This window comes from Daktulosphaira vitifoliae, unplaced genomic scaffold (genome assembly GCF_025091365.1).
Source record: "Daktulosphaira vitifoliae isolate Bord-2020 unplaced genomic scaffold, ASM2509136v1 Scaffold_2, whole genome shotgun sequence".
NCBI lineage: Eukaryota > Metazoa > Arthropoda > Insecta > Hemiptera > Phylloxeridae > Daktulosphaira > Daktulosphaira vitifoliae.
The window spans coordinates 36,830,580-36,856,139 of record NW_026099573.1 but is presented as its reverse complement, the minus strand read 5'-3'; the positions used below and the strand labels follow the sequence as shown (position 1 = coordinate 36,856,139).

The following is a 25,560-nucleotide window of genomic DNA, read 5'->3' as shown; positions in this document are numbered from 1 at the left end:
TTGCAATTAAAAACAAAGTTTATTTTTAATATTTTTTATATTAATATGATCATTGATATCATGAAATATAAAGTTGTAAATTAAAGTGTACTGTATAGGAATTTAGGATAGCAAACGAATATAAGATATTATAGCATTGGTGAGGGGGCCACTTAATATCTAAAAGCCACAGTGCGAGATAGATTAAAAACATAACTTATCAAATATTTACTTACCGATTATCGAAGGCTTGTGGTGGTTCTGACTTGACATTAAAACAGGGACCATGAGAATGATATACAGGCACATTTATACACCTCTGTGCATACGAACCGCAAGGCGATTTTAATATGGATGCAAAGAATCACAAAGGTTACACAACTATGGTCCAACGTAAACCATATGAAAATAAGTTGCTAATAGTGGTAATATAATAAACACCAGTGAAATAAAACGGTAGCACAGTAGAGTCGCGGCATAGTGGAGACATTGCATAGTTGGGTTCAGTATAGATTTAATCTGACAGTGATTAAAATCACTATCATAAGAAACGCTTCGATGCAAATCTGTAGATAGTGTTTAATTTTAAAAAATTGATGGATAATTGCAAAAGCAACATCAACTTCTATTAAAATAAAATACAAAACCCATAATTATCATACAAAAATAGTATATTTTTCAATATGGTAGCCATTTGCGTATAGAAGATAGATCGTCGGGACAAATTTTTTTTTTTCATTTTGTAGTACATAAAATAAGCTTTAATTTTATATATGTTTAAAGGACGCAGTATTTCCGGAACATTTTCAAAAATTAAGTTGAAAAAGTTATTTTTTGTAAAAAAGTTACTATTTTAAATCCTCCCAGTGAGCAGAATAAGTGTTAGATTTTCAAAAAAAATTATATCAAATGAAAGGGAAATATCTAAGGTTTCAATACAAAAAAATATTATTTTTATTTGTTCATTTTTGAAAAAGTTATGGCAGTTTTAAGTACAAAAAACATCCCGATAAAATGTAATTTTTATCGCAAACATTACATTTTTTTTTAAATTTTCGACAGCCATTTGCACATAGAAGATAAGATGTCGGGACAAATTTTTTTTTTTCATTTGATAGTATATAACATAACCTTTGATTTGATATATGTTTAAAGGACGCAGTATTTCCGGAACATTTTCAAAAGTTCAGTTGAAAAAGATCTATGTTTTTTACAATATTTTAAGTTTTGAACGCCCCCTATATAAGGGGAAATTGTCCAATTTTAATAAAAAGTATGTCAAATGAAAGATGTACTTATAATGTATTTAGAAAAAAAAAATTTGTGCTGATATATACATTTTTCAAAAAGTTATAGCATTTTTAAGTTGAAAATTTAAAATCGAAAATCGAAAATTTTAACACAAAAATAGTGTTTTTTTAACTACGGCAGCCGTTTAAATGTAGAAGAAAAAGTGTCGGGACAAATTTTTTTTTTTCATTTTGTAGAACATAAAATAAGCTTTAATTTGATATATGTTTGAAGGACGCAGTATTTCCGGAACATTTTCAAAAATTAAGTTGAAAAAGTTAATTTTTGTAAAAAAGTTACTACTTTAAATCCCCCCTAATGAGCAGGTTAAATGATAGATTTTCAAAAAAAAGATATCAAATGAAAGGTAGATATCTAAGGTTTTAGTATAAAAAAAATTTATGTTGGTTTGTTGTTTTTTCAAAAAGTTATGGAAGTTTTAAGAAAAAAAAGTGAAAAAATTTCGAAAATTAGCGATTTTAGCTTCGCATCGAAGCTAAAAATACGGTGGATGCAAGATTTTACTTGGATTCGGTGTGTTCGAACAAACGAAATCTAACGAGTATTGTCACGAAACAGGAACGTAAAAAAGTTATAACGATGACTTGTCTTGCACAATCAATGATAGTAGTACAATTAGAGTTGACAGTCATAATGAAATTAAAGCCGCTGCAAGATTTATATGTAAAGATATCTTGACTTATTATACATATCATTAAGTACGTACATCAATAATGAGATATTGTTATCTTGTTTTAATGTTTATATTCAAAGTTAATTGAACTGGATTTAATTTGAGAATATTGTTAAATATTTATTACTCGAAGACAATCGTACAAACAGGCATAAGTTTGATATTTAAATATTACATATTAATTTACAGTTTACATTGTACAATGGTGTGAATTATACAAACAATTTGATATGATACTAAACGAGTAAAATTATAAAATTTTAATTCTGATTGAAAATTAAATTTCTTAATTGAAATTCAAAGGTGGAAGGCTCATCAAGGTATTGGAATTTTCCTAGTAGACTACTCATATTTTTATTTATCGTCATTAGGTGGTTTTAATAATTACAACATTTATTTTTAATTACTTGAAAATACATTTTGATTTTGTCTTTTTATATTATTCAATATCGTTTTTAATTACATTTCATTACCTAATTACAAAACTCTAATTTTAAGTTTATAAACAAATGTTTTTCTTTGTGTTTATTTTACATTTTCAAACATTGTTTGTGTCATTTGTATGTGGTAGAAGTAAATACATAATTTTATTAAATAATTCAAATTTATTTAATCAAAAACATGAAATTTTCAGTTTATAATATTAGTTATATGTTTAATAATCAATGATTATGCTTATGTTGAAATACAAAATCTAATAAAATATTTCACATATTTTTAATTAAAAATATTCAAAATTATTAGAACATTTTTATAATGGGAGTTATATTTTTTGAATATAATGTATGACAGAAACCACAACGATTGGATAGTTGAACTGCTCGAGCGAAGCATTCTTTACAATATAACTCATTGCATTGATCATCATAACTATATTTTCCAATATTTTGAGTACAAATAACGCAAGGTAGCTTCATTTTGATTTTTAGAATAGGATTATAATCTAAACAAAAATAATTTTAAAATGTTATCGAAAAATCATATTAGAAAATAAAAGTGATCCATTTATTACATCTCACTCAATTACTTGCAAAATAAAAATTATTATGGGATTATTTCTTTTTGGTTTTTTTTTGTTATATTACTGGATTTTTTAATTATTAAATACTTTTTTTATTCATCTTTTATGTATTGTGAGAAAGTAAAAAGCAAATGTAACTTCATTTTTTGAATGATTACATTCATATTTAACTAGCTTATTTATTAGATACTGATCTACTTAAAAAAATAACTGATATATGACAACTTTAATACTTTGAAAGTTATTAATCATTTTGAACCTAGGCTGCTAAGAATGCTAAGAAGTCAAGCAATGTCTAATAATAAATAGTGTCATATCCGCGTCTCTAATCTAAGTTAAACACGGAATATTTATGGATATCAGTATATTATTGAATGCTATAGAATATAACTATACAGAATTGACTACTCAACCTACTGGGTACAGCTCGTATTGGTAATTTTGAAATATATTTCAATGCATACCCCACACCCGATGTACACATAAATAATATACACGTATTGAAATTATTGTAGTTGAATAATTACTGGTACTAATCGATTCATTAATCATCCTTTAAAAAAATATCTAAAAACTGGTTATTTTAAAATTTTAAATTAAAAAATAATGTTTTATTTATTTTTTTTATTAAAAACAAATCGTGAAAAATAGGACTTTACGTACATAAAGAATGCATTAAGCGTTCTAGAAATTTCTTTTAATAAATAACTGTCATTACTTTATGCTGACGCCGTCAAACAACGGACATCAGTAGCAGTGTCGGAGCAAGCGTCGGGGCAAGCGGGGCACCTAGCCCGGGCCCCACAATTGGCTTTGTTTAATTTGTCTTTAGCATATCTACTTTTTTGTCGGTTGAGCAAAAAAAAAAAAACCCAGGACAGGGGGTCGCGGCACAGTGGTGACGTAGCTTAGTTGGATCAAGTATAATGATATCTGACAGTGATTAAAATCACTATAAAAAAAAAACGCTTCGATGCAAATCTTTAGATAGTGTTTAATTTAAAAAAATTGGTGGATTATTCCAAAAGCTACATGATCTGATATTTCCTTATTAATATCATGAATGAAAATGAGATTATTAAAAAATATTATATCTCATAAAAAAATTGTGTTGATCCATACACTTTTCAATAAGTTATAGCATTATAAAGTTAAAAATATAAAATACAAAATCGAGAATTTTCACACAAAAATAGCATTTGGTAGCCATTTTCACCATGAAGATAAAATAATGTCCGAATTTTTTTTATTTCATAGTAAAGTATATTACATTAAATTAAATTTAAGATATATATAAAAGTGTCAGACTTTCCAGAACACTTTCAAAATTTAAGTTGAAAAAGTTAATTTTTTGTGAAAAAGTTGTCATTTTAAATCCCCCCCTGTGGACAGGTAAAGGGTCAGATATAAAAAAAAATATACCAAATGATAGGTAAAGATATCAAGCATCTATAAAAAAAAATTATATTGATTTCGTAATTTTTAAAGAAGTTATGGCAATGTTAAGTAAAAAAAATTGAACAATTTTGAAAATTAGCGATTTTCAAAATTTGTAATTTTTTTGGAGATTTCCCCCATTTACGAGAAACGAGGACATTTTTTTCAATTTTTGAGGATAATGTCTTCGACTAGATACGATTTGTGATTTTTTGACGTATAATTGAAAGAAATGGGTTTGGTGAGAGCTGAGAAAAAGTGATAACAGACACAAAAAAAAAACACATCATAGTTAAACCAATAACTTCCCAGCTTCGCGTCGGAACTAAAATTTCAACCCAGAAATAGAGACTACTACTGGGGCCCCTCATGGCTAACTTGGCCCGGGCCCCGAATAACTTTGCGCCGGCACTGATCACTGTATCGAGCATTCAAGTATACTATGTTAGGTGGTGGTCAACACATATGCCGGTTTGTTAACAGGGCTTTACGGTGTAATCAGTTGTTATTGTTGATGGTTGTTTTTATGGTTAAAAATAATTAGCTTAATATATTTTTTTGCCATTCCTTTCACAAAATGAAAATTCTGATACTCACTAAACTTGGCGGTCATTTAGTGATTGGGAATTCAAAAAGTTGTCGCAATCGTCGACCAATTGATTTGTCGTATATATCATTTGGACGTGAAAATTAAGTTACTTGGGTCATCATTGTAACCAAGAACCATTTAATAGCCTTTTAAACGGGCTGAGTTCTGTGAAGCGGAAAATTAAATGAAACAGAGAAGACAGAGTTGGATCACCTCAATAAAAATGTTTTGTAAATAAATGAAATAGTTATCTTATTTGTTGTATTAGTTTCGTTTGCTATTTAAAATGAAGACGTTCTATGTTTTAATTTTTTAATTCGTATAGAATAAAAAAATAGTGTCCAAATGATTAATGTGTTAAGTGTCTTATAGCCAATTGACTAAACTCACTGAAAGACTTCTATGGTGAACACTTTAAATTTTGTTACTCACTATCTACTGATTTGCATCGAAGTGTATTTTATGATAGTGATTTTAATCACTGTCATATATCATTATCCTTGATCCAACTATGCCACGTCCCTACTGACACTCGACCATACTGTGCTGGGTTTTTCTTTTTAATTTTATTAGTATCTAATAATGAAGCTAGCTAAATGTGTAAGTTGCCTTCGAAAAATATTAATACCCTTATAAAATAAAAGAGATGAATTTAAAAACTTATTGGTAACAGATAAATCTATAAATATAATATGGAAAGGATGTTTGACAAATCCAACATTTTTGATCCAGTGAATAATTTGTGTTACCATTTTTTAAAATAATTTTTACAGTTTTGTTCATTGTTAGAAGTATACTTTTATATTATTTGTTACTAAAAAAATTTGATTTTTTGTATTTTTTTTATAAAAATTGATTGTTTGACACCAATATTAGGATAAGTATGTATTCAGTGTCTGTGGTATTGAGCGCGGTTGAAATACACATTTAAATCTTTTTAATTATATGTGTATTATCTATATGAAAGAATAATACCTGTTTTGTGAGTTTTTTTACATTCAACACATGTTGAATTATTTTCCCAAAATCCTTGACAATAATCACACAATCGTTTATTACAACATTTTGTTATGTACTGAAATTTTTCGTTATCGTCCATTGATGATTTGCAAGAAATACATACTTCAAATAACAATAGATGTTTGAAAATTTACATGTATTTATTAATAATTTTAATTTTAGAAAAAAATATATAGTTAAGAGGTTTTAAAGTTCTTTCTTATTTTAATTTTAATGTCATACTGACAAAGTAAACAAGCAAACAAATTGCCAGAAAAATTATCTATAATAATGTAAAATATTTATAATTAACTAACGCAAAAATTTTAATTGAATAGAAAATGTTAAAAATATGAATTTTTTGGGAAATGTTCATTAATTAATAAATTCTAATAACATAGATATTTCCATTGTTACGAAATTTACTAGCAACAACTTGTTTCAATCAGATACCCTATAATTTTGTTTAATTTATTTAGAATACATATTTTCAAAAATATTTTGTATGATTTTTCATACATTTTATTTTAAATTATAAAAAAATGTAGATCACAATGCTCTTTTATTATTTAGTCACTTTCTAATTATTTCAAATTTACTGTGTTATACTTTAATCAAAATCATTGAACCTCATTTCAGTACAAAGGGGTACCCAATTGAAACAATAAATTTTCAAGTAATAACGATTATGGACCACTGACTCATTTAAGATCTAATTTAAATCTTATTCTAGTTCCAGCCACTCGTACCCTACGTTCTAAAGTAAGAAATAGCCGTCGTAGTATAAGCCTACCTAGAGAGTATATCTGAATCCTATTCTAGCTCATAATACTATGTCATTTTCTATGTTATATTTTGTGTCGATTAAATTGTATTTTATATTATTATATTAAATTATTACACCCATTAAATAAAAATAAGCCCGAATTCATTTATTTCTATCGCCTACTTTAAATCACGTGTCCCCCGCATAACAATAGATAGTAAAACTATGCTCCCCATACATGCAAAGTCATAGTAATTAAATAATTTTTTATAATTTTTTTTTACTTTTGTCTTATTTAGTTTTTATTTTTTATATGATTGTCAAAAATTGTATACATACATGTACCTGTAAAAAAATATATATAACGCATAAATCATAACATATAAAATATACAGTTAAATATTAGGTTTATTTATTTGATGCAACTAATAAAATTTATTTAATTATATTAATCAATTAAATATATTGATATAAACCAAAACGATCTCCTATTATAATTTATGCAAATAAATAAAATTAGCAATAGAAAAACAATTATTGTGAAAAAAGGGAAAATGAGGAAAACATTGTTTTTACTTTCTAAAATTTAATATACCTTATTAGTTGTATGTAAATTTATTAATTACGATATAAAATTCACACTTAAAAAATCAAACCTATGGAATTAATTTTTTCAGTGATTAGCAAGAAATAAAGCATTCTTAGTAATATGTTTGATGATTTACGTTTAAACAGTGTTTACAAAATGTAATCAACACTTTTTTTTTCAATTAAATCATGCAAGATTTAGAATTTCATATTGATTTATGTAGGTAGTATTATTTTCTAAAATAATATAAAATAAAAAAAGTAATATTCTTCATATTGTTATTATTTTCAGAGAAATGTAATTGTATACGTAAAAAAAAATTATTCTATACGAAATTTTTTGTCATGAATAACATTTTTCAATACATTATATTGTTCAGGTTACATGTACTAGAACAATTAGACTTTATATTAAACTAAATTAAAATTAGATAGAACTTACCCGAATGGTCATAACTACGACACAAGGGACAGGAAAATGTTTCTGAGATCATTCCCATATGATTCCAACAACCTCTGCAAAATATGCGTTTACAACATTTGGTGACTATATAATTATTTACTTGTACTGGATCAAAACAAATAGGGCAATCTGTAACAAAAATGTTGTTAGAAATTTTTTTTTTTTTATTGAGGTTCGAATCCCTCCTGTCGAATCAAGTTATTATTGATTTTTAATTTGTTAAAAATAACCTGTGCAAAATTTCAGTTCCAAATGTCATTGTAACTTATTTTTTTGATCCTTTAAAGCAGATTTTTATGAAAGTTTATAATTAAAAATAACATTCATTTGCCATCTGATGTGACAAAGAATAATCAATTAAAAATTTGACAAATATTTTTTATGATTTTAAATCAAGTCCTTCTTAAATCCTTAAATGCCAATCGAATTTAACAATTTATCAAAAAGAAATTATAATTATTGTTTTTAACATCTAGTTTAACTTAAATACCCAAATAGTATCTTATTATATAATAGAACAAGGAAAAAAACGTTTTTCTGGAAAAATTATTTAGCGTGCTCGGATTTTCAAAATTTTTTTTTTCATCGAAAGTACTTTGATTTTTAGTAAAAAAAATTCCATAACATGTTTAACAAAGTAAAAAATATTAAATACCCTCCAAAAATAATTTTTGAATAGGCCTAAAGGGAATACCTCATTAACAAACCGTAAACAAACAACGTTAACCTTATACCCAATAAACTTTATTATATTCTCTGTTTGAATTTTCCTGATTTTAATAATAACATTAACACGGCCGCCGGCGATTGACGGCCGGTTTTAGAAAGTGTACCGGAAATCATGTAAGAAATAAGGTACGGTACGAGATTAGAACCCGCGACCCTAAGCGTCGTATAGACTAACCTTACCACTAGGTCACAGTGCACTTATGATTCAGATCCTGATACACTTTCATTTAGGTTGATAACGTGATGTGCGGCTGAGGGAAACACGGTACCGTGTCAACATTTTTAATAAACTTTTGTTACACTGATTCTGATGTAATATTTTTTGTAGAGTCCCAGCTAGCCTAGTTAACTATTAATATCTAAAATTATTCACTTTATTTTGGATATCTGAATAAAACCATTTAAATGGTAGAAATAAGAATGTATACTAAATTTAACTATGCAAAAATAATTTTTGAAAGTCTAAGTATTCCCCTTGTAAAATCTTCTTCTTCCTCGCCATAATCCCAACTACTGTTGGTCGACTACCCTTATCCTAATCTTCCACATCATTTACGCTCACATCAGCTGTCCTCAAATAGCATTCAATAACATCCATCCATCTCTTTTTTGGTCTTCCTCTACCTCTCCTTCCTTCAACATTCATTTCTATAACTGTTCTTACAGCTTCCGATTCTTCTCTCCTCATAACATGACCAAACCATCTAAGTCTATTTTCTCTCATCTTAAAATATTTTAAAATAAAATAAAATACAAAACCTAGAATTTTAACACAAAAATAGCATATTTTTTAATACGGTTGCCATTTTCACCAAGAAGAAAATGTATATTTCGATTTTTTATTTTTCATAGTAAAGTATATAATATAAGCTGTAATTTAAGATTAAATAAAAGTATCAATATTTCCGGAATATTTTCAAAAATTTGCTTTAATATAGCTTCGCATCGAAGCTGAAAAACTTGAATTTTTGAACACTATTTTAGCTCTACTTGTAAGTTAAGAATTGTCATAATCAAAAAGAAAGTTTTATAAGGAATTAAAAAAATATTTGACATGTGATCAAGAACTTATATAATTACTATTAACAGTAAATCTATAGAACATTTCAAAATTTCATTAAAGCCATTATTTTTTTTGTATCGTAATAGTTTATTTAAATAAAAGTCTTAGTATTCATATCTATGTAACTATTAGTGTCTAAATAGATGTTACAATTGAAATATTAAAAACTCAATTTATTTATTAAATATTCAAAAATTATTTATAGTGATACAATGCACATAATACATTCTATCTATTACGTATTTTAAAATACATTTATTAATTATTCATACGTAACCTAATAATCAGACATAAATATTAGCTATATTAATTAGAAGGATTTTGTTATTATTTATTCCATGTACGAAACTCTATCTTTGTGTTAGATCAATCCAAAAAGAATTGGATCGAGTTTTCAATGTCTTGTTTTTTTTTTTGTTAGCATCTATTAAAACTAATAGATCTTAGTCTATGAATGATTGTAATAATCATGTACATTGGTAAAATGAGAAACTTACCGATTTGAAATACAATTGTTAATCTATTGTATTTTAAATCGTTAAAAATTCTTAACACTTATTATGATTGTTTAGGATTTTTTAACCCTAAAAATTCTTGTAGTAACTCCGCCTGATCAAATTGTACAATTATTCCCGAAAAAGATCTTAAATATTAAGTCTGATCACGACGATCAAGTCCATTCAGTTTTAGTTTCACATAGAACGTACGATTTTAACGAAATGTTGATCTTTTCTCATAAATCTACTATACATTTTAATTAAAAAATTTCCTAACTGCATGTTAATCTTAACACAACTATTTTTATAATTCTCATAAACATTTCTATTTAATGATATTAATATCAAATTTACAAGTTAAGCTAAAAGAAAGTTACCGTTAAAAAATTCAAAAAGTTTAACTTTTTTTACTATAAACTTATGTAAAAATCAACTCTAAAAGATAAAAAAATTATATTAAAATTACATTTTATCAAAATTTTGATCGGATTATTTTATACATATCAAAATCAAATACAAAAATATTTGGGAAAAATTTTTTTTTGTTTTTAATATATATTTTTTTTAAGTAATTACCCGTTTTTTAATCTAAAATATCTTAAGCAATCTCAAAAACCAGGTGATAGATAAAATCTAATTGCAGATTTGAAATCGGCTCAAAAGTGGGATTGGTGAATTATATTTTGTATCTCTCATAAAAATTGCTTGTATCCCAATAATTTATTCACAAGTAATAAACAATTTTTTCTTAGTGTAGCATCAATTTCTTCAATCATTATACACGTTAACCATAAGGGATATAACTACAATAATTTTTTATAATTTCTCCATAAAAATTACATTACACGTTATTAAATATCGATTTAATTTCTATAATAAATATGTATTCGTATATTATACGTATAAATCAAATAACTACTTATCAGAGTATAATTAAGAAAATTAGAGTTAATGATGCTTTTGAAATGATCCATCGATTTCTTAAAGTTAAACACTATTTACAGATTTGCATCGAAGTGTTTAATTACTGTCAGATATCATCTATAATTGTCCTATATCATATTGATGCTATGCTGCGACCCAAACGTGCAACCGTTTTTTTTTTTTTTTTGGTTATTATATTTTTACATCCTATTACTTTAAAGAAATTTTGAAATCCTAAGAATTTTTAATATTTTATTTATTGTTCAAGTACTAAAAATATAACTCTTTAAAAAAATCATAATCAAAAAGGCGCTTCTATGCAAATCTGTTAAATTTCATAATGTGTATATTAAACATTTCATTATTTTTAAGATTTAACATTTGAAATGAATAATTATTGTTAAATTATTTGTTTAATTGGAAATAATATTATTTATTTTACTTTAGCAGCCGATTTCACATAGTAGAACGATCGTCAGGACGATTTTTTTCAAAAATTATAGTACACTTTGGAAGCTTTAATTGATACAGATTAGAATCTTTCCGGAAGATTTATAAAATCTCAAAGTTTCCACTGTTTGATTTTGCTTTATATGCATTAAACTTTTACAACAGTAAAACACTTATTATTCTATCATATAGTTGCGTAAAATGACACAAAAATATTGGCGTATCATTTTAAAGATGATTTGTCCCAATAAAAATGCTCTATAAGATGTGTTTATTTAAAAAAAATATTAGATATAATATTCGCGTTTTTGCTAAGGGAAAGCGTTTTACGTTCCGCACATTTCTACAATAACTAATTTTTGAAATATATTGTTGTACAACTTACTACTTTGAGTACATACCAAATTTTTCGCAGAGACTGTGTATGTGTAAATATGTTTATTCTTATGTGCACGAATTCGTACAAAATTTGTTGTTAACATTAAAAAACGGTAGCACAGTGGGGTCGCGGCATAGTGGAGACATTGCATAGTTGGGTCCAGATAGATTTAATCTGACAGTGATTAAAATCACTATCATAAGAAACGCTTCGATGCAAATCTGTAGATAGTGTTTAATTTTAAAAAATTGATGGATAATTGCAAAAGCAACATCAACTTCTATTAAAATAAAATACAAAACCCATAATTATCATACAAAAATAGTATATTTTTCAATATGGTAGCCATTTGCGTATAGAAGATAGATCGTCGGGACAAATTTTTTTTTTTCATTTTGTAGTACATAAAATAAGCTTTAATTTTATATATGTTTAAAGGACGCAGTATTTCCGGAACATTTTCAAAAATTAAGTTGAAAAAGTTATTTTTTGTAAAAAAGTTACTATTTTAAATCCTCCCAGTGAGCAGAATAAGTGTTAGATTTTCAAAAAAAATTATATCAAATGAAAGGGAAATATCTAAGGTTTCAATACAAAAAAATATTATTTTTATTTGTTCATTTTTGAAAAAGTTATGGCAGTTTTAAGTACAAAAAACATCCCGATAAAATGTAATTTTTATCGCAAACATTACATTTTTTTTTAAATTTTCGACAGCCATTTGCACATAGAAGATAAGATGTCGGGACAAATTTTTTTTTTTCATTTGATAGTATATAACATAACCTTTGATTTGATATATGTTTAAAGGACGCAGTATTTCCGGAACATTTTCAAAAGTTCAGTTGAAAAAGATCTATGTTTTTTACAATATTTTAAGTTTTGAACGCCCCCTATATAAGGGGAAATTGTCCAATTTTAATAAAAAGTATGTCAAATGAAAGATGTACTTATAATGTATTTAGAAAAAAAAAATTTGTGCTGATATATACATTTTTCAAAAAGTTATAGCATTTTTAAGTTGAAAATTTAAAATCGAAAATCGAAAATTTTAACACAAAAATAGTGTTTTTTTAACTACGGCAGCCGTTTAAATGTAGAAAAAAAAGTGTCGGGACAAATTTTTTTTTTTCATTTTGTAGTACATAAAATAAGCTTTAATTTGATATATGTTTAAAGGACGCAGTCTTTCCGGAACATTTTCAAAAATTAAGTTGAAAAAATTAATTTTTGTAAAAAAGTTGCCATTTTAAATCCCCCCCAATGAGCAGGTTAAGTGATAGATTTTCAAAAAAATGATATCAAATGAAAGGTAAATATCTAAGGTTTTAGTATAAAAAAAAATTATGTTGATTTGTTGATTTTTCAAAAAGTTATGGAAGTTTTAAGAAAAAAAAGTGAAAAAATTTCGAAAATTAGCGATTTTTAAATTTGTAATTTTTTTGGATATTTCCCCCATTTGCGGGGAACGAGGGAATTTTTTTCAATTTTTAAGGGTAATGTCTTCAACTAGATACGATTTGTGATCTTTTGACGTATTTTTGAAAGAAATCGTTCCAGAGAGAGCTGAGAAAAAGTGGCAACAGACATAAAAAAAAAAAAAAACACATCATAGTAAAATTAATACCTTCTCCGCTTCGCATCGAAGCTAAAAAGTATGCACTCATCCATAATAAATATACTGTGTATGAATATTTGTTTTTTTTTTAATTTTGCGACTTAAATTTTTTATTGAATAAATGGATAAATAATAATTATTCTTTCTATTACTACATATTGTTTTTTATAGACTTATAATTAATTTTATAGTCTTTTTAACTTAAAACAATGTATTCTTTTTATAAAATTATTTACAAAAATAAAGGTATACATACCAACATCATGAACTGAAACTATTACACAAGAAATAAAACTATTAAAATAAATTCAATCTTCAGTTTTAGAAGTTTATTACCATAATAGGTATAAAACAAATTATTATTTATACAGAGTGTTCAGTGAATAAGGAAACAGGTCAATTGTTATAAAAAATGAGAATAATAGACACCCGTTTCCTTACTTACTGAACACTCTGTATAATTATTTACAAAAATGAATGTATACATACTGATTCCATTAGCTAAATTTTCTATACAAGAAATGAAACAATTAATTAGGGTCTAATTAATAGTTAAAAACTAATCAAACCTAATTAAGGGAACATTTTTTAATACATTTTAAGGACAAAAATTATATTTTAATCAATTTGTGTAGCCAAATTTTTGCTTACTAAGCTTTTGAGATTTGTAATTTCTCATGAATGTTAGAATGTTTCAGTATATATAAAAATTTATTATATAATATATATATATTATATATGCATAATAATTCTATTTTTCTCTAAAATCTTCAAATTTTTTATAATCATGTTAAAAAATTGTATGTAACATTAAGACTGACTAGTGCGAGAAAATTAACCTGTTTAAAAAAATTATCAAAATAAACGTTTAATAATAAGTTTTATTTTTGTTTAACTCCCAGTTATAAACTAGTTAGTAGATTATTCAGATAATTAAATAAACAATATATTGAAAATTTGTTTAGGATTTTAATTTTTTTTTTGGTTTATTGCATGATCAAAAATTATCATAATTACTGTTCATGGAAAAAAACAAGAGTAAACTATGAAATTTCGTAAAAATTGGTGTTTCATTTTTAATACTTTTTCATTTCAGTTATACGTAAATAATTTAAATATAACTTATACTTAATCATTAAGAAAATTTTCACGCATTTACTTACATATTTACACTTAATACGATGATGTAATTAGTACATATTTATGATTTACAAATTTTAAATAAACAATTAGTTGTTTTACTCACCACTTTCTAATGCCGAATCTATATAATGTATTTTCATATTAATTGTTAATGTCAAATACAATTTTTAACAACACTGATGATATTAGTTTATTATAATACATAAAAAATGATTTATTAAAATATTAATTTAAAATTTATACACAATGGAACAGTTGAATTTTTTTTCCATGAAAGATGAACTTTCAATCTGTACCCTAGTGGTGCACATCACGAATGTAAATTTTTTTATGAGTCTATTTCTATTATAATTATTGACCTTATCTAATTTATTTTTTAGTAGTAAATTATTTTGTAAGTTTAATTAATTAATTTAAATTATATTTATTCATGTAAATTATTTTTTGTACTGTTCGTGTAATATATTTAGAATTTTATATTAGTTTTAATACAAATAATAAAAAACTTCTTATATGGAGCCTAAATTTTTTCATTATTATTAATATTAATTTGTTCAGATACTTCTACATTTTCCCTTTTTTTGATATTATAGTTGATTTATAGCGAAATTAAAAAAAATATATTTATGAAACACGAGATTTGTCCAATTGGTCAGTTAATTTGTTCTAATGTTAATCATATTTATTTAATCCACGTTTTTTTAATTATTCTGATCTATTCTTTAAGTATATCTAATGTCTCTTATTTTGAAAACTTAAGTTATTTAAATTTCAGTTCATTTTCAAGGTTTAAGCTGTTTTATACATTTTCTGTGTCTAACTAAATTTCTACGCTTTTCTGCGTTATGGTTCCTACTATTCAATAATTAATTATTATAAGATAAGTTATATTATTTCAGAATAATTTTTATCACAATTAAAAAATTTTAATCAAGTCATTCAAATGTAAAATTTTAAATTTCCGTTAATTTAAGTTAATGAGTTTACTTAATAGACTAACAAATTTGAATATCATAATACTCACTTGAATATACTCCTTCTGCAACAAAATCAATTTTGATAATTTAACTAAATTAATATTAATATTTTCTAAAATGTTTATCAAACATAATGTAATATTTATAAATTAACTTACACTTTTTAAGATATTTAATCATAATACTTAGATCTATCGATTTTTTTTCGATATAACATGTTATTTACTCAAATAATAATAATAATAATAGTTCCTTAATTTAGTAAAATAATACTTAACAATTAATTTTTGTTACCTTTAGTAAGAATGAAGTAAAAAATTAATAACATGATTGATTTCTGAAATATAAAATATGTGATTAAATAAAAGTGATTATAATTTTAAAGATTGAATTATAAGATATAATATATACAAAATGAAATATTCCAATATGCTTACTTACCATATTAAGTTTTACAGCGATATTACTATTTTAAACAAAAATCAAATTATTGATTACACGAAGTGAAAAAATTTAAGTTAAAAGAACACGCAATTATATTTAAATAAGAAAATGCGTCAATTTGTCTTATTTATGTATAAAACTTGTAAAAATGTACTTTTATGATTATTTAAAATGATATTTATGGCTAAAAAATAACTTTAAAAACGTGTAATGAATATTTATTTTATGAACAAATTTTAGATAAATCAAATTGTTGACTAACTAAAATAAAAAAATAATAATTCGTTAGTGATGATTCTTTTTAACTATTCTATTATTTTCTTTGTCTTTGTTTTTGCACAGAGGTATTACTGTATAATTATCTATATATTTTTTTCCATCGCCATTAAAATGTTTAATTATTAATATTCAAGATTATCTTAAGAAAAGTTAAATAAACAATTTTAATAAATTGGAAACATATAGATCTTAGAATTTGAATAAACATAGAGTTTTTACAGCCTTGTTGCTTTATATTCGTGTAAATGCTAATAATACACTTAATATTGAAAGAAAACACTTGAAGATAATAATGGAATATACTAAAATAAATCAGCAATCTAATAAATTATATTGAAAACGTGTAATAGATTATTAGCACTTACAATTTTATTGTATATACGGTTTAATAATTATGATTATTTTACTAAACAATATTCTTACAGGAGTTTGTAGATACAAAACACTTAGGCCATTATATAGAGTGTTCAGTAAGGAAGGAAACGGGTTTCTATTGTTCTCTATGTTTGTAACAATTGATAATTGACCAATAGTTATGAATAATTTTAGATTTTGATAGAAAGAGCAGCGTGGTACAGAGATGTTTAATGATAAATTAAAGATCTTATTGTCGAGTTACAGAACAGGCGACCTGTTTCATCAAAAGTGTTTTCACGTTTGATGCCGTTTATAGATGATAACGGGATAGTACACGTAGGAGGGCGTCTACAAAATGCCGACTTCATGAACATCAAAAACACCCTATTCTGCTCACCCTGAATTGTCATTTAGCTATGCTTTTGTGTCAGAATAGGCATCGCGTCACTTGTCATTCTAGACTCCTACTTATTGTCACCCTTATTGTGTGCCATTTTTGGATCGTATCTGTTCGTGTACTTGTGCGTCGAGTGACGATCACATGTAGTACATGTGTTCGTTTAGCTGCCATTAATCCTCAGCCGTTGATGGCTGACTTGCCTAGTTCTCGCGTTTAGCAGTGTCGTGTGTTCCAGCGCGGAGGAATCGATTACGCCGGCCCCTTCTCCTTCAAAGAAACATCTCTCCGAAAGTCCAGAGTATACAAGGGTTATGTGGCAATATCTGTCTGTTTTGCTGTTAAAGCCAATCACTTAGAGTTAGTATCTAGCTTATCTACAGAGGCATTTCTGGCTACTTTAGATCGATTTGTGGCAAGACGGGGTATTTCCACAGACATTCATTCAGATTGTGGTACAAATTTTATCGGAGCAGCTAATGTTTAACGGTCGCTCGTCCAGACTGAGGATGCACAGGAGCGAATTGAAGCGTTAATACCCGCTCATTGGCATTTCAACCCCCCTCTGCGTTCCACTTCGGGGCACTTTGGGAGGTGGCAGTCCATGCCATGAAGGTACGATTAACGCGGATGCTATGTAACCATGTACCTACGTATGAAGAATTTACTACTCTAATTACCCGTATTGAGGCTGTATTGAATTCTCGATCATTAACCCCTATGTCTGCAGACCCCCAAGATTTAGACTATCTAACACCCGGACATTTTTTAATTGATCAACCTCTCCTAGCCATTCCATACCCTCCCACACCAGAGATCTCAAAAAATCAAATACAACGATGGAAATTATTTGAGAATTGCCAACAGAGTTTTTAGAAGCTGTGGTCTCAGGACTATCTACATACCTTACAACAACGGCTGAAGTGGACCAGAGAACAACCCAACATCGCGGTAGGAGATATGGTTGTGATAAAAAAGAGCAATACAAGTCCGTTAGTATGAGGGTTAGGTAAGGTGACAGGTGTTATTCTAGGCAAGGATAAAGTTGCGCGTGTAGCCCAGTTGCACACTATTAACGGACCGGTTACTAGGCCAATCATGAAGCTGGTATTATTGCCAACGTCATGATTTCCTAAGCACATGTCCATTTTTTCTTTAGTCTAATCATTAAGTTCCTATTATTCCTTAACATATATATATATATATATATATATATATATATATATATATATATATATATATATATATATATATATATATATATATATATATATATATATATATATATATATATATATATATATATATATATATATATATATATATATATATATATATATATATATATATATATATATATATATATATATATATATATATATATATATATATATATATATATATATATATATATATATNATCATTTTTTCCTTATTCAACTGTTATTGTATTTAAATAATAAATTATTTTTATATGTCATGTCGTTATTGTATTTTAGTTGTGTGTTCTGTAATTGTAGATGTGATATTTAATGTTACCTTAATTTAATAATCGTTGTTTGCAACTATTTAATTTATGAATGTCATAACTGACCGTGAAGACTTGTCGAACAGAGATCTAAAACTCATTACACCATTGATAATGTTATCATAATTATCACACCATTAAGCCATACCTTTTAACGTTCATTGAGCAGCTGTAAGGCTAGCCCTTCCAAAGGAAGGAGTATGTTGCGGCGAGTTATATGTGGCCGCGGTCAACTTCCAACCCAAACGAAACCTGTTACATATAGTAGTGGGGAAGCCGTTCGCTGCCCGGTGATAGTCGTCGCCTTATCTAGTCTATTGTAATAGGTGTATGGTCGAGTTGTGTAGACACATAGGCGTCGCCAGTAGTTTTTCCGCGACCATTGCAGTATCGTGGCACATACGTGATTACGGTAGATTTACCATACGTGTGCTCAAAGATATAGTTGGGACCGTATCGGTGTTGTTTCCGAAAAGCGTGTGAAGAGTGGTTGACGCCTCAGTTCATTATTAGTTTACATTTACTCGATACTGAAGTTATTACTAGGTCAGATCATCACATTCAATCATTTTTATAAAGTTATACTTGTATTCATTTTATATCACTGCATTTAATCGTTCATTCATCTGTCTATTAGTAATGTAATTGGGGACGCCCAAATATAAATTTGATTATTAATTACATTAATATTTGTTATTATAGACAAATCTATTTTTTGGTTTCTTTAATTAATAAGGTATAGGATTTCCTTTATTCATTTCTTAAGTCAGTCAGGCCAACCGATATTTAGGAGCCTGTAGACGATCAAATGGTATATTATAATTTACATTTTCACAATTTTTGTTTCGTAGAATAACTATTCTGTGATAATAATGTCAGTATAATTACAGTTTAATCGAATTCAAATGGCAATCACAATACAGAGTGATTAATAAAAATTAAACCAGAAATTTCTTGAAAAAAGCTTTTGGGTAAAATGTAAATTTCATGAGTTTAAAGCTTGTTTGTTAATTACTTCTTATTTTTTAATTTATATCTATAAAGTAAATTATTACAACGTGAAAATATTTTAGTCAAAAATGCTGTACCTCGAGTAACATCATCTTGTCAATTTAAACAACATTTGTACAAGATTTTTTTTGATTCAGAAGGGTCTGACACATAAAAGTTTGATTTTCTAAGTAAATTGCTACTAATTCACAAATAATTTATATTTTGCGGTAAGCTTAACAAACGGATACACTCTCTCATCAGCCGCCATTTTACGTCGCAAGTCCAGCCAGATTAGAATATCCCCACGAACTTTTTAGGGTGCATGTCTATGTACTGAACCACAGCCGATCACCGAGCGCCATCGGCAAACGCTCTCGCCGTTTTTTGACGTCTTACGTGTTCTGATATACCGTGTTTTACCAACTTTTCTTTATAGTCTATTCCACGCATTTTAATTTAACCAGATAATAATTAACTTTGTTCTTTCGTCTTTATATACTCGTTAGTGAGATTTTAAATTAACAAAATATTTATAACACTTTTGTTGTGTAAACAATATTTCAATATGACTGTCGAATTGACCAGTGCCGTTTTAATACCAGCCGAACTTAATTTTACATGTTTGTGTAATCCTATATTACCGTTTCAATGTCATTAGGTGGGTTTTTGTAAAACAGTATAAGTGTATTTTAAAAAAACAGTAGCACAGGAGGGTCGTAAGCATAGCTGGCACAAGTATAGATGATATCTGACAGTGATTAAAACCACCATCATAAAAAACGCTTTGATCAAATCTGCAGATAGTATTTAATTTTAAGAAATCGACGGATTATTCCAAAAGCAAGGGGAGTAATATCTTTAATTAGACACTAGTTGTGATCATTTGACGATTGTTTAAAAAAATTGGTCAAGTGAGAGGTTGGGTTTGATTGAGTTTAAACTTTAAGGGATATTTAACTTAATTTATTCAATATTATTCAACCACGAGATACCAGTAATTATTCCTTCTATAATTTTATCCCTTTTACGTATTTATTAACCTTTCACTATTTAAATTATTAATATTAATAACTTATATTTTATTTCTTTTTTGATGATTACAATTCGCAAAAAGAACCCAATTTTCATTTAGTTAAACTTTAACTTAACAAATATTGGAAAAGTTCCCTTAATTTTGGAAATTTAGGCAAATATCTCAAAATTACGCAACTATAAAGACGGCACTTATAAAAATATAATCTGCATTTTAAAACTGCTATAACTTTTTTTAAAAGTACTGATTCTAATGAAATTTTAATAGAATATCTAAGATCAAATATTCTCTAATCGGGTAGGCTTTATCCAATGAAAACCCTATGCATAAGAAGGGTTTGACAAAGACCATTCACATATTAATTTTTTTATCAACACAAATTTCGGATATTTTCCGAAACTACCACGTTTTTCAAACATACATCAAATTAATTCTTTTAAAATGTACTATAATACAAAAATTAATTATCCTAAAAACTTTTACACTGTGAAAAATTTGCATTAAAAAAAAAATTCACATTTTTTTTTTATAGAAAGATTATTTAAAGTATTTACTTTTAAATTTAAATATCTCCAGAAATAATATAGGAATACAGATAGTAAAAATTTTTGAGCTTTTATACTTTTATTTAGATCAACTTTGAAATCAATATCATTAAATTGAATATTATATGATGATTTAAAAAAATAATTGTTTTTAGATTTATATGTGGTCGACATTTAGATAATTTCTATTAACAGTTAATTTATAAAAAAAACTCAAAATTACGTTAAAATCATGCTATTTTTTTGTAATAATGTCGAATTAAATAATTTCAATAAAAGTCATGGTAATCATTTCTATTAACTCTTAGTATTTAAATAGATGCTACAATAAAATATTCAGAACTACATTCTGTATAGTTATAACCTATTGTATTCATAAAAACAACATATCATAATAAAATAAATAGATTCTTAGGTTTGCATTGTTGCTAAAATAAATCAAGTGAACTTAACTTAACTTTCTACCGGCAGTGTAAGCATAAAATATTTTTTGTTCTGATATTAACCTCTCAATTACTTACGATTTTTTTGGCTTATGTGAAATATACACGCATCTACATTTATGGGATATAAAATAGTTCATCCCTCTACCATATAAGAGAATCAACTTAAATTTTTTAAATGGTAAAATTAAATATAATTAACTAGTTCATTTATTATATAATGATATTATTACGAAAGTAACTTTTGGACTAATATTTTGAAAGTTATTAACAATTTAACATAGGGACTGAAAGTGAAGAGTGGGTTATACAATTTTTATCACTAGACATTTCTCAACTTCAATCCTTCACCTTATTTGGTATAAAAATGTTAATAACTTTTGAAATACTGGTCCAAAAATTGTTATCGACTAGTCATTTTCTTAATTGCATTATTTTCTGTTTTATAATCTAGTTAAATATGTACTTTGCTATTTAATCAAATAAAGTTGATGTACCTATAGGACACTTTTCTTTTAATACTGACACGGTCACGGCCTTGTCACACGTTTGACACCCCGCGATCGTATCAGCTCCTTCTCAGCCACCGCTTCACTGTAAACTAGTGATGGGCATTTTCGAATATTTTAAACTATCGAATAGTATTCGATAGTTTTTATACAACCGAATAGTTTATTTTTAGCATAAACTATTCGAATGGGCTACCGAATGGTTTTAAAAAATATTCGATTAGTTTTACCTAAAATTTGTATTAAGTATACTTAATTATAATGAGAAGATAATTAATGAATACTTATAAATAAATTATTATACAATTAATAATAGTAATAATTAGTGATGGGCATTTTCAAGTATTTTAAACTATCGTATAACTATTCAAATTGTGTTTATACAACAGAATAGTTTATTTTTAGCATAAACTATCGAATAGTTTTTAAAACTATTCGAATGTATTGTGTAACTATCGAATATTTTTACTATTCGAATATTTTTTGAATGACTATCGAATAGTTCGAATAGTGGACAACTATCGAATAGTTCGATAGTTTCTATTCGATATTTCCCATCACTACTGTAAACCGGACCGTTACGCACACGCATTATCGTCGTGGTGTAAAGTCCAACAAATGCCTAGCGTCGAATACCCCGTCGCAATAATATGTGCAGTTAGTCATCTTCGTGACACCGATACCGTAGCTCTCTTTGCTTTTACCTTCCGCAAGGACCGGGCATTTTTCCACCGTAGTTACGAACACTACACGTCCATAGAAATATATAGTTGTTTTGTTTTCTTTTTTTAATATAAAACTTATAACCGCGTTATAGAGATTATCAATATACGGCTTGATATATATATATATATACCGATTTAGTTGTATTTCTTTCTTTTCTCTTTTAACCTATCTCACGCGAGTTGGTGCATAATCCTCAACAATACTAACCACTCAATTGCTCTTAAAATAACAGTTTTTTTTAACATTTTTTTAGTTACACATATTTATACTTATCTGTTATAAAATAATTTTTAAGTTCATCATTCATAACTTCCTAATAAGGGTTTTAACTTTATTTTTTAAATAGAACCATATGTACATATTAAACTAGTTTATAAAATAGAAAATTATCTAATTGATGACTGGTCGATAATATAAACTTTTCAACCAGTATTGCAGAAGTTATTCACATTTTCATACATTGGCAGGGAGAGGGATACGGCCAGGCTAGTGAAAAATTAGTAGCATCACATATGCAACACCCCATATATGTTATCTCACAAAAATAAGTCTCATTACCAAATTTTAACTTAACAATATCATGATAAAAGTTATGTTAAAAATTCAAATACCATTTATTATTAAAATAAAACCTCAAACATTTTATTAAATTCAAAATATGTGTTCCCAGTTGAAAAAACAATGTTGACACTCTTACAAGGAATAAATAATGAACTTACAAAGTATAAATAGCTAATAATTCAAGAAAAATATGTTACTGCCAGCGGTCTATATCCATTTTATATAATAAAATGCTTGTAATTCAGTAAGACCTTGTCTTATAGTTGATAACATTTCCTGATTTTTTTTGTAAGTAATAAGCTAAAAATAGTAATTTTTTAATTTTGATGTGAAATTGAGAAGGTATAGATTTTGTGATGGTTAATTTTTTTTATGTCTGTCCATAAATATCCACAGGTCTCATTGATTTTCATGATAATTACGTCAAAAGAACCCGTTTTTTATCCAGTTTAACCTCTTAGTATTGAAAATTTCAAAAATGCCCTTAAATTTAAATATTAAAAACATCATCTTAAAATTAAGCTACCGTAAAAAGGGTATTTCAATATTGTAAAATTATATTTATAAAAATTATGAAATTTAATAGATTCCCGTAGAAGCTATTTTTGTAATAATAATGTTAATCATTGTCAGATATCAGCTCTATTTCAACGCTCTAACTTTCTCACGACCCTAATGTGCTGACTTTTTCTGAATTTCCTCAAGGAATGTATTCAAACTGAAATAGTATTTGAACATTTTTGATTTAAATGAAGACAAGCTGTCGCTATTTATCACTACATAAATACTTTTACAAGCTAGAAGCTAGTACCACATTTAGTTGCACTAAAGAAAACGTACATTAATAGTTAACCAGACTAAAATAACTTATGACGCTAGTAATTACACATACCAGTTGCTTTTCCGTCATAAACAGGCAATAAACAAATCAAAGAACTCAAAAAATAAAACATAATAGCTTCTAGCAAGAGTCCATAGAATGCACCACTTTTAGTTGCAGTAAAGAAACAGTACAGTAATAGTTGGCCAGACTAAAATTATGTGTATATTTCGATTATATCATAGTGTATGTGTCAAGCAGAAGTCGGTACAATCAGGAAACCACTTACAAATTTATTAAAAAAATATGCTTTATTCCACTGAATTCCGATAAATTTCAAGAATTATTTGAAAATCGAAATCTATTTTAGAATTCACGTACTTCTACTTTAATATCTAGATTTTAACCAAACGTTTAATCTAACTTGTGACGCTAGTAATACCGCAATAGATAGTGTTGTTTTTCTATTTTTTATTGGCATAGACTTTGTACGCATCTGAACTCTGAGTTGAAAAAAATTATAATACAACTAAAAATGAGTTGAGTTCCATTTTTCGGGTTATTTAACAGTTCCACCCACATCTGAAAACCACGAGCATAGCATAACACTTTGTCACTCATTATGTTTGCTAACTAGCATTACTGACCAAATAATCACAGATTGCGTTACAGAATTTCTAAGTTTTTTCTCTTATAATCTATTAGCCTTAGACATAACATAACGTAGTATGGTTTATTTATAAAGTAAAATATAAACTAGCACACGATTGGACAGGTCCATTTGAGATTCTCAAAATCTACCCTAACCAGGCCATATAACGATTAACATAGAGGGAAACGATATTTTGCTAGCAAATTCTGTTAAAAAATATTTAGTCTAAAAATAAAAATAGTTTTTCGCTAAAACATCTGAAAGTGCAGAACTTCTAATTTATCCATCAGCAAGCTCATAGAGACATGTTCACACATCCCTCAGAAATGTATTATGAAAGAAAGACAAATATCAAATTACACAGCATCGATTGAAAAATAGTATTATTTTTGTATACAGAAAAATATGGTTCCAAATACGACTCTTTATAAATTTGTGCAATGTATAAATTAATTAATTAAATCTTACAATAACATAAAAAAACTAAAAATAATAAAGTGTGTGTTTTTATTTTTGAAAATACTTTTACAAGTTACGCTTGCTCAATACAAGGTAAGAAATTATATTTCTAAGCATGTCATAAAATATTAAGGATAGATTTCAAACAATTAAGTTAATTTTCTGGGAACAATGAAATTATATTGCGATGTAACTAATTCAAAATATTA

The 25,560-nt window shown here is 26.6% G+C and overlaps 1 protein-coding gene across 1 annotated transcript; it reads right to left on the bottom strand.

Moving 5' to 3' along the window:
* Positions 1-2,548: 2,548 nt before the first annotated feature.
* LOC126898768 (uncharacterized) lies at positions 2,549-6,168 on the bottom strand. Its single transcript, XM_050673089.1, has 2 exons — positions 5,986-6,168; positions 2,549-2,906 (listed from the first exon to the last, which is right to left on the bottom strand). The coding sequence occupies exons 1-2, from the start codon at positions 6,107-6,109 to the stop codon at positions 2,704-2,706; spliced, it is 327 nt and encodes a 108-aa protein (XP_050529046.1). The 5' UTR covers positions 6,110-6,168; the 3' UTR covers positions 2,549-2,703.
* Positions 6,169-25,560: the final 19,392 nt, after the last annotated feature.